The sequence below is a fragment of the Netta rufina genome (assembly GCF_964035555.1).
Source record: "Netta rufina genome assembly, chromosome: 26".
Classification (NCBI taxonomy): Eukaryota; Metazoa; Chordata; class Aves; order Anseriformes; family Anatidae; genus Netta; species Netta rufina.
The window spans coordinates 1,108,287-1,122,298 of NC_140150.1; the positions used below are offsets into that span (position 1 = coordinate 1,108,287).

The 14,012-nt window shown below is 53.4% G+C and overlaps 1 protein-coding gene across 1 annotated transcript in view; it reads right to left on the minus strand.

Annotated features, from left to right (window-relative positions):
• The window catches only part of PLXNA2 (plexin A2), a gene marked incomplete at its 5' end in the record, with an annotated part of 123,661 nt that overhangs the window by 108,349 nt on the left and 1,300 nt on the right, over nt 1-14,012 (minus strand). Inside the window, one exon of the mRNA XM_084302059.1 lies at nt 13,286-13,468. Coding sequence (XP_084158185.1) covers nt 13,286-13,468 — 183 coding nt within the window. The remainder of the gene's footprint in view (nt 1-13,285; nt 13,469-14,012) is intronic.

The window sequence follows — 14,012 nt, forward strand, 5'->3', positions numbered from 1 at the left end:
ATGAAACCCAGGCTTGTAAAATACAGGCCCAATTAAATATTCCACCACTGAGCTAGCAATTCACAAGCTAATTAGCTCACCAGCCTGGTGAGCCCACGGATCAGGACTTCAGCAAATGGGTAAAAGCCGTCCCTGTTTGGGGGGAACTGGGCAGAAATGGGGCAGGAAGGGCAGCAGGAGAAAACACAACCCCAGAGCTGCGGGGCTGGTACCCAGCTGCATCCCAGCCCAGCAAAACTCCTCGCTTTCAGAGGAGGAAAGGGGGAAAAAGAAAAAATCAGTCAGCCACAAATTATAAATAAAAGAGATGAAAGTTTAGAGCGAAACTCAACAAAGCCCCAGGTGGCCCTCTGCCTGGGGCGCTTCTGCTAATTTTAGTTCCTCCGCTCTTCCCCGAGCTGTTTGGTTCAATGACTGCATGGTTTTAGAGCGTTTACTTTGCTGCGAGTGCCAAAAACGTTGAGCACGTGGATGCCCCAGCTCGGGTACCGGCGTGAGAGGAAGAGGCAGGGCAGCCCAGCCCCGGTCCCACCAGTGCTGTGGCAAAACCTGCAGGGTTTGGGGCTCCCACTGGTCCCGGGAGGTCTCCTGGCTGCTTTCTGGCTAAATTATTGCACAGATCTGTGCCCGTGGAGGCTGAGGCACGAACCCACAGCCCCTTGAAGCCACCTCTGCTCGGGGCAGGACCCTCCCGGCCTCGCTCGGTGCTGTGGCAGAAGGAGAGGCTTTGTGCAGCCACCACCTTTATTCCGCCGATGAGAAAAAAGAGAAAAAAAAAAAAAAAAAAAAAAAAAAAGCAGCAGCCTGGCAGAAGCATCCTATAGAGCAGAATGTATTTAAATACCTAATGAAGGAATAAATCTGGGAGAGGGAGACATTTACTGCATCCTTATTCAGCCGGCGCCTTTGTGCAGGCGGCGGGGCCACGGCACTGCACCTGCGCTCCTGGCCGCCAGCCGCCCGGCCGGGGTGATGAATAGGGCAGGAGCACATTAAACCTACCTGGCAGGGAGGAGATCGAGCACATTGCGGGGGCCTGGGCTCGGCCCCGACACGATGCAGCACCTTATCGATGGGGACTGTCCCAGGGGGGTCACGGCGCGGCTGTTTCCACCCCCTCACCCACCCAGGCAGCGTGCCAGGGGCTGGAAGCAGCAGCTTTTCCCATAGCACGGGCAGGGCTGGGGGCCAAGGGGGCTCCTGGCCGGGGGTGAGGGTCCCAGGAGGGCCGTGAAGTCCCGGCTGTGCCGCAGGGCCCCGTGTGCCGGCCTCCTTCAGCCGGGGCTGGCTCCTCTGCCATTTTACTGCAGGAAAACCCCGAAAAACTCCTCTGGCACACCAGCGAAACCCCGCTTCTGTTTCTGAATCCGACAACCCCACCTCTGCCTGAGCCACAGCACGAACCCAGGGGTGCACCAGAGGGAATAGCAACGAGAAATTGAAAGCTGCAAAGCTTTCCTACAGGGCAAAGAGGGACCAGCAAGCGTCTTCGCTGCCTCTTCCTCCGTCTCTGGCTTGCATTAAGCCTTTCAGCACGGTTGAAGCGAGCAGCCTGTGGTCTCTGCTGCCACGGGGGACGGCTCCGAGATGCGTGCCAGGGCCCAGCAAGGCCGCAGGGCTGTGCCAGCCCCTCGGGAGCTCTGCCTGCTTGGGGTGCAGAAACCCCACAGCCCATCGAGGCTGAGCCATACCCCGTCTGCTGCCTAAGATGAGGGCAGGAGCTGCCCCCGACCTGCCCTTTAAAAGCCAAACACTGCGAGCATCACGCCGTTTGCCCCACCAGGTGCCATCGGGGCCATCTCTCCACACCAGCCCGCGATGTTTTTGCCCACCCCCGGCTCGGCCCCAGCCTTCACTCGGCTCTCGGCTTCACCTCCCCACCCCCAAAACGCAGCCGAAATCATCTGCCCTTTGCCTGCCCTCCTCCCCCGGGGTACGAGAGGCCGCATCTGAAATTCAGGGGTCAGAAGGAAGAAATGCAGCGGGGTCAGAGGTGAAAGAAGCAGAGGGGAGGAATTTCACCTCTCCACACCCGTTTGCTTCCCATGAGCAGCAGCAGAGCCGCTGGCAGCGTGGGGGCAGCCAGGGCCAGACCCCTCTCATGGGCAGGGGGCTCGGGGGCGCTGGGCAAAGCCCTGCCACCAGCTACGGCACCAGATTCTGGCCAGGAGGCTGCAGGTATCACTTGCAGTGCTTCAGCCTATTGTGCTGGAGCGTTAAAGTCAGCCTAAGAGCCAAACTCCCCAAACAAAGCTACAGCAGAAAGAGCAGGAGGGATTGAAAGCTGTGCTCAGCACACGTGGAGTTACGTTCCCAGCATCTGGAGCCAGCACTCGGAGCAAGCCGAGCACACATGCCCTAAACACTAGCTTTTTTTTTTTTATTTTTTCCCTCCTTTAATCTACATTATCATGCCTACTACCTGCTGGAGATCTCCATTTGCTCTTTCCAAAACTGCTTCTCCTGCTGCATAAAGCTCCCCAGCCAAACCAGTCACCATGGGACACCCGGTGAGGAGCACCAACATCTCCTGTGCATGGCACAAAACCAGCACCCCGAGCATCCTTATGGACTCATGGGATGTCCTAAGAGCAAGGGATGAACCCTAAAAATGAGGCCCCTTTCTGGGGCATGGGGACCCCAGCAGCGATCCCGTTTTGCCATGAACTGCGGCTGTATGCAAGCACCCACACACGGCCAGGAGGGGGGCAGCCCCACTTCGAGGGAAGGTGGGGATTGTAGGGGCTGGGAAAGCGCAGCTGCAAACGGGGAATATGCTGCGAGAGCAAAAGACGCCGTTTTCATGTAAATGCTCCTAATAATAAGAGAGGGAATGAAGAAAGCAACACACACAAACAAGGAGTAGTCCATTTGTGCTGGAGAAGCAGAAATGATTCTAAAAGGAGAGCTTTATCAACGTTTTCCAGGAGGCATTGGCTGCTCTTTAATGCTCCTCGAGGAACAGCACATTGATCCTGCTGGACCCGGGCTGCTCGGTGCCTCTGATCACAGGTTTCTCAGCAATCACGGCCGCCATGCAGCGCACTTGAGAAGCATTAGGCTTGTTTGTTTTCCCAAGCAAATATCGAGCCGCTAGTCTCATGCCCCATCGCTGGCATTTTGTGCTGTGCCCCGGCTATCTGCACGGCTTCTGCAGATGTTCCTTCTGCACGGCCAGCCAGGCTCTGAGCTGTGCTGCTGGCACCAGGCAAACCCCAGCAGCTGCAGCGGGGTCCCCCCCCGCTTTAGGTTTGATTTTGGCTAACTTCGCATCCCACGGGCAACAAACAGACCCCAGGTCCCATACGGTCACTGCTTGTGAAGGATGCTGAGACTCAGGCAGCAGGAGGGACCCTCCTGGCAACTTTCCCAGCAGATACCCGAGCATTTTTTCATGCCTGAGAAACCCAAATTGCAAACCCCATCCCAAACGAGTGAGGCAGGCAGGACAACCCACTTCCAGCTTTGCAAACCTCTCCTGCGTGCTCCCTCTGGCAGGAGCACTCCCAGTCCTCGTTAATCTATCGGCACACGCAGAGTTTGATCGCTGCCTCTCAGCTACCGATATCGAACCCTTTGCCGCTGTTAGCTACGTGGACGCCTCCCTCCCTGATAGTGCTGCAATCATTTAAGGCCCACAGTTTTTCTAAAGGTCAGTGCCTCCCTCTTGCAGGGACAGATAAATCCAGTTTGAACCGCTGAAAGGAAGTCCAAAGTTAAGTCCTCGGAGTTTATGGGCAGCAGTTCCCCAGCCCTGTTCCCAAACAGCTCCCCAGAGCGAGAAAAGGAGCCAGGCATTGGAGCTGGCAGCCCTGGAATATCAAGGGCAAATCCCCGTTCGGTGGGATGCATTTGGTACTGCAAAACAGCACACAAAACTATTTATCCTGAGCGAAGCTCAGTATTTATCTTTTCTTTCCGCTGAGGATTACAAAGCAATTTTCAAACAAACTCCCTGGGAAGTCAGAGCGCGATGCTATCCCTCTCCCCCTGGGAAAACCACAGGCAGAGCAGCCTGCCCCAGGCTTGCCAACTCCTCACTCTCTCCAACTCTACCTGTCCCTCAACCCATACCTTCCAGATTGTTCTAATTATTTATTTCTCAAGAACAAGGCAAAATTCCCAGCGTGAAAGGCTCTGCACAAAGAAAGCACAAAAAGAAAACTGGAGAAATGCAGAACAAAAAGACATTTGGCTCGTCCCATCACATGCATTTACAGACTACCCCAGAGGCTTTTGCCTGTTCTTAAAGCACGAGGAAAAAAGCTCCCCAGCATCCTGAGGAGAACAACCTTGTGCCAGAACACTCATCGCTGTGACATCCAACCTCCTGGGCAGCACAGGAAGCAAAACTCCTTGTTCAGAAGCAAAATGACAATGAAATATGAAGGAACTGTAAACTACGAGCACCTGCTGCATGTGCCAGGCTCAAAAACCGACTCGGATGGTGCTGTAGGAGGTCGGGAGAGGATGAACCCCCCAGGACAGGAGGGTTTTGCAGCCCAGCAGCCTGGGACACCCGTGGCTCAGCCCCGCTCCCTTTGCTTCCAAGCTCTGCAGAATGAATTAGCCCAAATGTCCTCAAGAGGTGCAACTGGCCTGCTAGTAAATGGAAGGAGAAGGTGGGAGCAGGGGACTCTCTTTATTCCGACTGCCATTTACTAATTTAAGCCTACAAGACCAGGATAACCCCTTCTCTCCCCCACCTACCCACTTGCGTGTGCGACACAAAGCCTCTCGGAGTGCGAAGCTCCAAGAGCGTCAGGCAGAAAGCATCAAAGAAGCTCGCGAGCTGAAAGCGGGCGAAAGGATGCTCTGCTTTCCCACTAATAAGCCACGGGCTGCAGGATGACTAGCAAAAGCAAACACCACATTAGTCAGCCAAATGTTAACTCAGAGCGGGGAGGGAGCAGGCTGCGAGCACTCCCAGCCGCTCGGGAAGGTAAGCGCTCCCAGCTGGAGGCACCGCGGTGTTTATTTGAAAGACCTTGTTTTACCCGAGTGTCTCTTCCTCACCCTTTCTTCTTTACTTTGAGCAGCTCAAGGGACCAGCTCTTGTTCTTCCCACCGCTGCGGATCTCGGGATTGGCATCCTCTCCAAGCAGCAAATGCAAATCGCTCCTGAAGTCGGTGGCAATGACCAACTTAAGAGGCCTCCTGCTTTTAATGAGCTGAGGAGGGGGAGGAGGAGGCTGAGCTAAGGTGAACAATTACCTCCTACAGTCACTGCAGCACCGAGTGCTGCCTGACTCCCTGCTTTATAGGATGCTCAGGCTGCTTTGCGCAAGGCCTGCAGGCAGGTTTATGAGATTAAAGCCCAGCACACAATAAATAATTTAGCAGCTTACCACAAAATAAATAAAAAAATAAAAATCCCGCCCTGTATAACGACGGGGCTGTATGATATGTACATGCATTTTAAACGCACATCACTTTCATCTACACGCATCTACCTGATGCACACGCGTGTACCCAGCTGGAAGGAGCAGCAGAAGGTGGTGGTGGCCCTGGTGAAGGCGCGTGCAGGGCACTAATTCTGCTGAAGCCACTTGCTAATTACTCCAGGCCTGCCCGGGCCACTGCTGCTGTCTGCAGCCTCCTGTTTGCATGCGTGTGTCAGGGAATCTGAAATCCCTGCTCAGTGCCATGCCTCCTCGGTCCCAGTCCAGACTTTCACACGTCCGGACCTCAGGTCCCTTTCGGTGTCCTTCGGGCTCGCCGAGACCCAGGTGGGACTCGGGCATGTGACAAACGGCTGCTGCTGCACGGGGGTGTAAATCACAATGTGCAAATGTAGAGCAGAAAGCTGCAACCTCGAGTAATGTATTCAACGTCAGATCAGATCACTGGAACTAGTGGCTGAAGTGAGAAGAACAGCACAAACACCCGCACCTCACGGTGCCACGCTCCTCTTCCCCAGCCACGAGATGTGGCTCCCTTCCTGCATAATTAGGAAGCGTAATTAGCATCATTGGAGGCTTCTTGGAGATGCACCTGATGAAGAAGGAGACATCACATCATAATCTTCTGGCCCTCGAGCAGCACTCACATTTAGACGTGCATTTTGCCACCCTTTGTGCCCTCTCTGCTGCGCTCTGGGAGCCTCCTGCAGCACGGGGTGGTTCCATCTCCCTCTTTATTGCTCGGGCTGGGCTGCCTGCAAAGAGCTCCCTGAAGACCTGAGCAATGCAGGCATCTGCCTTTCCCCGCGTCCCCGCAGCGATGAAAAGGCAGCAATAACAGGAGGAGGAGGTGGGGAGACCATGCATCATGCCGGGTGTGATGGACTCATGCTAATGCAGAGCCCGGCCACATCCAGCCCACACCTGCCCGGCACACCCGTAAATAGCAGGCAGGCAGGTGATGGATCTGCCTTCGCAAGCCTGGCGATATTTCACAGCCTCACTAACGCTGGCGGTGCTCTGGCCTGCAGCAGAAAGCAGCAGGAACAACAATGGGCAGTAAACTTCAGCGTGCAACTGGAAAACGTGTCAGGAAAGGCGTGTGTCAGGGGAAGCAGGGGAAGCCAACCCGCAGGCACGCTCACAGCCCATGCTGGTGCCACCTCCACGTGGCATTTTGCTTCGAGATCGTCCCCAAAGCCCAGCCCTTGTGCAGCAGAGCAGGGGCTGTCCTGCAGCCCCCCCTCCTGCTGTGTTTGTGTTTTCCACATTCGTTCCTTTTGCCCCAAGGAGGCTTTTATAGAGGCAACACAGCCCGGTCTTCTCACAGCATTTCTTGCCACGCGGGGATTGAAGAACTTACAAATGGACCAAGACTCATGTTGTTCTGACCCCAGTGAGGATTGTAAAAGCCTGCAGAAAAACACATCCCCCAAGGAAAGCACGAACTTCTTGACTCACAAATGGAAAGGCACAAGTCCAACCCTGCCAAGAAAACATCCAGAACACAGCAAGTTCTTCAGATTCACACCCAGAGGAAAGCAACGAACAGTCAGAAAAAGTGCCATGAATTCACAAAGTAGTTTGGTATTTCCTGATGTTTTTCATGAAGATGACTCCGACAAGAAATGCATTATTGAAATACAGAAAAATGTAGCTCTGCCTCCAGCACGAACTGGAGGAAGAACAACTTCTGCCTTACTTCATCCTCATGAAGGAGATGTCAGCCCTTCTTATGAAAGGTGTGGGGATTAAACATCTTCTAAACATGTCAGAAAAAAAACAAAATGCATGCACAAGTGGGAGAACCAACCTCGTGGGTATGGCTACGAGAGCTCATCCTGCACTTGTGCTGCTCAGGACAATTAATAAGAGCATCTTTAGGAAGGGCCAGGACCGAACCCCAGAGATGCAGAACCTACACCAGGAGCTCTTCATGAGAAAACCCTCCCAGCGTTTGCAGCTCTGGGTCTTTGAGGCTGTGGCAGAACTGGCGAGCCCTCAGAGGTGAGCTGCTTTCAGCCTCTACTAGCTCCACTTTGTTTGGAGACGAATAAAATATAATTGCTGCACTCCAGATTTCAAGCTGATTTTTCAAGGTGCCTGAACCTGAGTAAGAACCAGAGCCGTCATCGCCTGAGCCAGGAAAAGGATGAAAGCAGCCTCCCAGCCCACCTGGCTCGATTTCACATAGCATGTCCTGCCCCTTAGCCCTCCAGCGGCTATAAAACACATCTCAAATTCTCTTTTTCTTTCCCCTCAAATTTTACTCTGCCAGGCAACAGATAACAGAAGGAGGGAGGCAGTGCTGGGAGAAGAGAGGACCAATTTCATGTCTTTAAGGGGCCGTAGGGATATTCCTGAACCATTCCATCCAAACCGCAGTCTGAAGGGACCTCTTATATTTCCTTGCACAGCTTCCAGTTATAAAAAAAGGCTCCAGCTTCTGGCTACTAAAAATCCTGGGCATTTTGGAGGCGCTGATCAGGTGCCTGTTTGCCAGGGCCATGCCCTGAGAGCCCCCCTTTCACCCAAAGGGGGATTCCTGTCTGAGGCTGGGGTACCTTCTCCCACCACACCATAGCAAATCACAATGCCAGACGCCCCTTAGTTCACATCCTAGGGCAAGAAACAGAGCCTGGTTTCTCAGACCTTTCAATTATAAAGCTTAATCAAGAATCACCTGCTGCCTACCACCTCTGCTGGGACACAGAGGGCCGTGTCCTCGTGACGAGCCGCAGCCGACAGCCAGCGCTGAGAAACTCCTCGGAAGGAGGCTGTGAGCAGACGACTTTCATCTCTTCAATAACAGCCCGATGTCCTCTTGGCTTCTCTACACACTGATGCAACTGCCTTTTTTCCTAAAGTGCTCCAAGAATGTGCGTGGAGGAGATAATTAAGGATAAATTAACAGGATGAGATAACTATCCGTAGAATGAAGTCAGATAAGGACAGGTCCGGACATATATTTCATGGTGAAACATCTATTTTATTCCCACTAATGGAACAAATTGAATCATCCAGGCTGAATAAAACCATCGCATACCAGGACATAACAATACACTCAGAAGTTCGCCTTTCCCCTGCCCGTGTCAGCCCATCAGTTATCACCGTCCCCTACCACGGCGGGGGTTCGCTGAAAGCAAGGACAGGCAGCACAAGGCGCTGTCATCGGGCACTCAATGGGTGGGCACGATCCCATTTCCAAACGTGAAAGCTGGGCACAGCACTGCATATTTTTCTGCAGTACTTTTCCACCCGACAGATCCCAACCAGCTCCCCTCTCGGGTGACCTTGCACGCCAGAATTGATTCAAGCCATGTAGGAGAGCAAGTGGGACAGCGTGCCGCGGCTGTGTAGGACAGGGACTGACCCCATTAGCCCAGGAGGAGCAGGGAGGAATTGAGATGCAAACACCATCCCCTTCACCTCCTGGCACCTGGAATAACCAACCCCCACCCCTGAGTTCTTGTCTGTAACGCCAAGGACACTGAAGACAGCCAGCGCAGAGCACTTGGCTCTGTAGAAGCAATCTCTGGATGCAGAGAGCAGCCTTTGAGCCTGCCCCGGATAGCTGCAAGTCAGGCACTGCTGGAAGCGTGTCCCAGACCTCCCAAGGCACAGCGAGGCTCCGAGCCACTGCAGGAACTGAGATTTGTCCAGAGCAGGCACAAACAGCATGACGGCAAAATAATACTTGGACTGTGCACCGTCAGACATAGAAGAGACATTTATTTATTCTTGATCACAAACAATGTCCTCCATTGACAAGCTGAATGAAGGGCACTTCACTGATTTATTAGATCTAATAAGAAACACACCTCTTGGGATGAAATACAAGATTGATTTTAGTGGTGAGCCATGATGCCAACCAGCCACTGTGCTCAGCCTGCTGAGATGAAACCGGGCACGCACAGGGACAGAGACTTGAAACAGCATTGGGTAAGAGAAATAAACGTAAAGATTTGCACAAGGCAGCTAAAACAGGAATAAAGCTTGCAATAGCAGCCTTCAGGCCTGACAGCCGAGGCTTACTCTTTTCTTCCTGCAGTCCTGCTCTCTTCCACTAAGCCTTTGTGCCCGAGGAGAAAAGCAGCAAACTCCTAGGAAGTTTACAAGTGACTCCAGTGTAGCTCTCAGGAAACCTCAGAGTCTGACCCTTCCCATTCATCTGCCTTTCAGATAAGCCCCTCTAAATATAGCAAGTATAATTTTCACATCAGCCTCAGCATCTACCAGGCAAACCACATTAGCTGAGTTCCGTGGATGCCGTTTTCCATCAGGAAAAAGACAACTAACGCAGCAGTGCTTAGCTTGAGGCCCTATTAATAGCAGTCCTAATTATATGGCTGCAAATTTAATTCATAGCAATGATTAGTGTCAAAATCAAAGGCATCACACATCAATATTGATGGAATTGTATAAAGCCCATAAACAGAGCAAGCAAGCCGACACATCTCCCCCCAGCAGTTAGTTGCTGTTAACTGTTGCATTAATGTCTCTTCTAATTTTGCTCGATGAAAATTGCTTTATTGCAGGAAGCCACAATTCTGAGCAGTTACATCTCTAATATGATCCCATTACCCACTTTGCTCCCCCAGCCACAAAGCCGAGCCCTGTGCAGGAGAGCCGGAGCACCGAGCTGCGGGGAGAGCAGGACCCCGCATACCGTGCTTTATCCAGAAGATCACAGCCTCATCAGCACATTTGCTCTTCACCCACTTAGAGAAAACTGCTGAGGGTTGGTAATTCTCAAAACCAGCCTGCCGGGGAGCCAGGCTGCCCGCTCATCTCCCATGCCATGGGGTTCTTGTGCACAGGGTGCAGCCCCAGGAGCGATCCTGCAGCCCCTGAGGTGGCCACAGGCACCGAGCACCCCCTGCCCAAGGCAAGCCCCATGGCAGGGTGGCAGGCTGGATGAGGCAGTGCTATGTGAGCAAATTCCTCTGCTGGCACAGGGTTTGGATGATGGATGGATCTATTGACTCCTTCTTTTCCCTTCAGCAAGGACAGGGCAGAGAGGTGTGTGTGCTATTGCGCCGGCTGCGCGAGGTGGCTGAGAGAGGCACAAAACAGGTCCCAGCCCCTGCTGGGGATGGAGAAAGGCACTTCAAACACACCCCAGGAAACAGAGAAAGGGTAGGGCTGGGAAAATCAGAGGCCTGGGGACCTTCAGCATCCAGCTCCTTGGGGCAGAGGCTGAAGCAGCAGCTGCTCCCCAGGGGGACGCACACGAGGCGGGCAGGTGAGTGCCTAACGGGAAGGACAGCAGAGAGATAACGCCGAGTTTTCGGCAATGAACTCTCACGGGGGAAGCACAGACAAATGTAAGAGATTTCAGAGCTGGCTCCCTGACTTCTTTCCTGCAGCTACACAAAAGTCTCTTCTTCGAAATCCCAGCCTGAGCCACCAGCTCGCTTCCAAAGTAAATCAACAACTGCGGGAGAGGGAACAGGCATGACGCAGCTCACAGACATCGTTGTGGAGGTAGATGTGCAGGGTGGTGAGAAGGAGGAGAGGTGTTTATCTGCAAATCTCTGGCACTTACAGAAGTATGCACATTTTTACTGTCCTCATTTCGCACATGGAGAAGGAGAGACAGAAACGTTTACAGCCCTGAGCATCCCGCGCCCTCACGGACGTGCCTGGTGGTGGAGCACGCACGGATCTGGGGACCACCAGGGCAAAAAATGCCCCAGGAGCCCCCCAGCTCCCAGCAAAGCTGCTCCCCATGCTTCATACGGTCTCTTAGGCCACATAAAAGATAACCGCACGTGCCAAAAAGGAATAGATTTACTGAAAGCGTGGACAGGACCAGAAGACAGAGAGCATCCCCAGCCCCACACAGCACGGGACAGGGCAGCGCTACGGGTACCAGGAGGCACGGGGCTGAGCAGCAGCACAGCACGCTGCTGCCTGTCAGGAAGGTGCTTGGCAGATGCCACCGAAGGCTGACTGTAGCAAACGTCTGGAACAGACTCGCTGGAGACATGAACCAATTTTCTCAGCACCTGCTCGCCGCCGGCTCCAGCAGCAGGTAGAGCCTGGACCATCCCCACAGCCCTCCTCCCCCAGCCCCTTCCTGCCCAAAGCAGTGAAGTGGATGGGCGTAAATAGATTAACTTTGCACCAGAAAGGTAGGTGTTTAAGTGGCTCTACAACGTAGACCAGCACAAGGAATTAAACCCTGCTGGAGAGAAGGCTTCTTCTGTAATCCGACATAATTAATGCAACGCTACCGTAAATACCTCGTGTGCAGGCACAAGCTGTTTGCTCTAACTGCCTCTAAATGCGGCACCTCCCCGGCTCCCCCCAAAACACTCAACAGCAAGCAGCACGGCAGCCTGCACGGCTCGGCAGCATATGCACCTGCAATATGCTGAGGGTGCTGCTCCCAGCCCCTCGGCCAGGAGAACCCCGCGCTCCGTGTGCTCCCCCCGTTCAGCATCGCCCCCTGCACCAGGGAGGCACCTAATTTACTACTGCTCAGCACTTGTAAAGTGCCGAATGAATATTAATGAGCTGATGTAATTAAAATGATGCAGACGTTCAAGTGTAGGATCTGCCTGTCCTTGTATCTTCCTGGATAGATGAGGAAGAAATTCCCTGCTGCTTAAGGACACAAAAAATTAACAGCCTGCTGTTGATTACATTTGTTAACTCTTTCCGTGGCACGGGGGAGCAGGGTCTGCATTCAGCAGGTTCACCAAGTGCTGTTTTTTATATGTTAGTGTAATTTGAAGGATCTCAGCTTTCCAGAGCAACATCTCTGAGGCTGGCTTTGCTGGGGCCGGACCCAGTGCCTGCCCGTACCGAGGAGCTGCCTTCCAGCTGCAGCCGTGATGGAGAAGCACAGCAAGGGAGGTCCCCTCCAGCAGCTGGTCCCAATTCCACGTCCCCAAGGCCATTTCCACACTCGGTTGCAATACAGGACTCCCGAGGACCACACTCAACAGATGGGTGACTGACCAGACCTGCCTTTGTAGCCCACTTACTGAAGAGAAGCTTTTGGGGGAAATAGAAGGGGAAAAATCCCAATTCAACTCCAGAACCTTAAAACCCACCCAGCGGTCCCCCAGCTCCTGCTGCTGGGAGAAGAAAACAGTGTGGAGATTTTCTTAGCCCTGGGCAACTAGCCCCAGCTTTTGTGATGCAAAGGGTGAGGAATTTTATCTTCCAGGCTGGATCAGTCATCCAGCTGTCTGGGGGAAGAGGGAGGCACAGAGCAGGAGGACTTTGCCCTGCGGCTTGGTTTCCAAGTGCAGCCAAGTTAACCCATTCCGTGGCCCAAAATCTGCCAGTGTCAGCACTATTGCCATCGCCAAAACAAACCCCCAAAGCTCTCATGCTCGGTTTTCTACACAAACTGGGAAATATCCGAGACCTCTGAGCACGGTTCACTGAGGTTTGCTCTCAGCCACACTCCACAACCAGAGCCAGCTCCTCACTTCCCTCTGCCCAGCCCATTATTGCCCTGTTGATTTCTGCAACAGCCCCACCAACACACACCACAGGTCTCTGAATGATCAAATGCTGAAAACAACGCAAAACCCAACAAACAAACAGGCTAACGCTGTAATATGCAGACAGGCAGTGGGTGAAAGAGCCAGCCCGGTGCTGAGACCCGCGTTGACCCGCTGCTGAAGGAAGGTGCTGGTGCGAGCATAGCAAGGGGCTGCCCCCAGCCTGATGGCAGGGATGCTCTGAAACATCCTCACCATTTCGTGCCCTGACCCCAAGTCCTCTTATTTTTGCTCCCTCCTAGCTCCCAGTTTCACTCTGGGAAATACTGGAAAGACACAGCAGCAGCCACAGGTATCAGAGATTCCCAAGAGCAAAGAAAAATGGATCCTGGCTCTCCGAAGCCACAGAAATAACCTTACCTTCTTCAGCTTGCCGTTTTTAGTCCCCACAAACACCACGCTGTAGCCGTTGTAGACGTACGAAGCCACAGAAGTCATCCGGTCCCGGATGGAGGTGAAGAGCGTCACCCCGTCCACCGGCACCGAGCCGCCCAGGGGCTGGTTGATGTCGAGCCCACAGAAATTGTCGTCGATCGGAACGGGCTGGAAAGAGAAGATTTGGGGCAGCTGTGAGCAAAACTCAGGGCACGGAGCAGCCCTGGGCAGTCAGGATCCCGGAGAAGGGAGTGGGTGGTGGGGGGAGAGGGGCCGTGGGGCATTTCCCCCGCTCTCCCCTGCGTGAGCCAGCGTTTTGCTTTCCTTCTTTCATTTCATTTAACCTGCACGTTTATCTCCTCCCAGCAGCCAAACTTAATATGCTTGGCGAAAGAAGGCCCCAGGGATTCTCAAGTCAGCCCTAGAACAATCTGCATGTGATCAAGATTAAAGAAATCAGCTGCAGGAAACCACAAAAGATGCAACTGTCATTTGGATTTACCTTGGCGGTTTGCTGATACCACCCTCCTGCTGCGGGAAGGGTGAGAGCCTTCCTCCAGCTCCCAGGGCCCGAGGCAGGGAACAGCAAACCCTTCCGACAAGCAGCACACCTTTATTTGTCTGCCTCAGTGCTATCCCTTCCCTTCGCTGTCATCACCGACTGCCTGATAACAATAGGGATTAAAAAGGAAAAGGATTGCTGCATCCATCT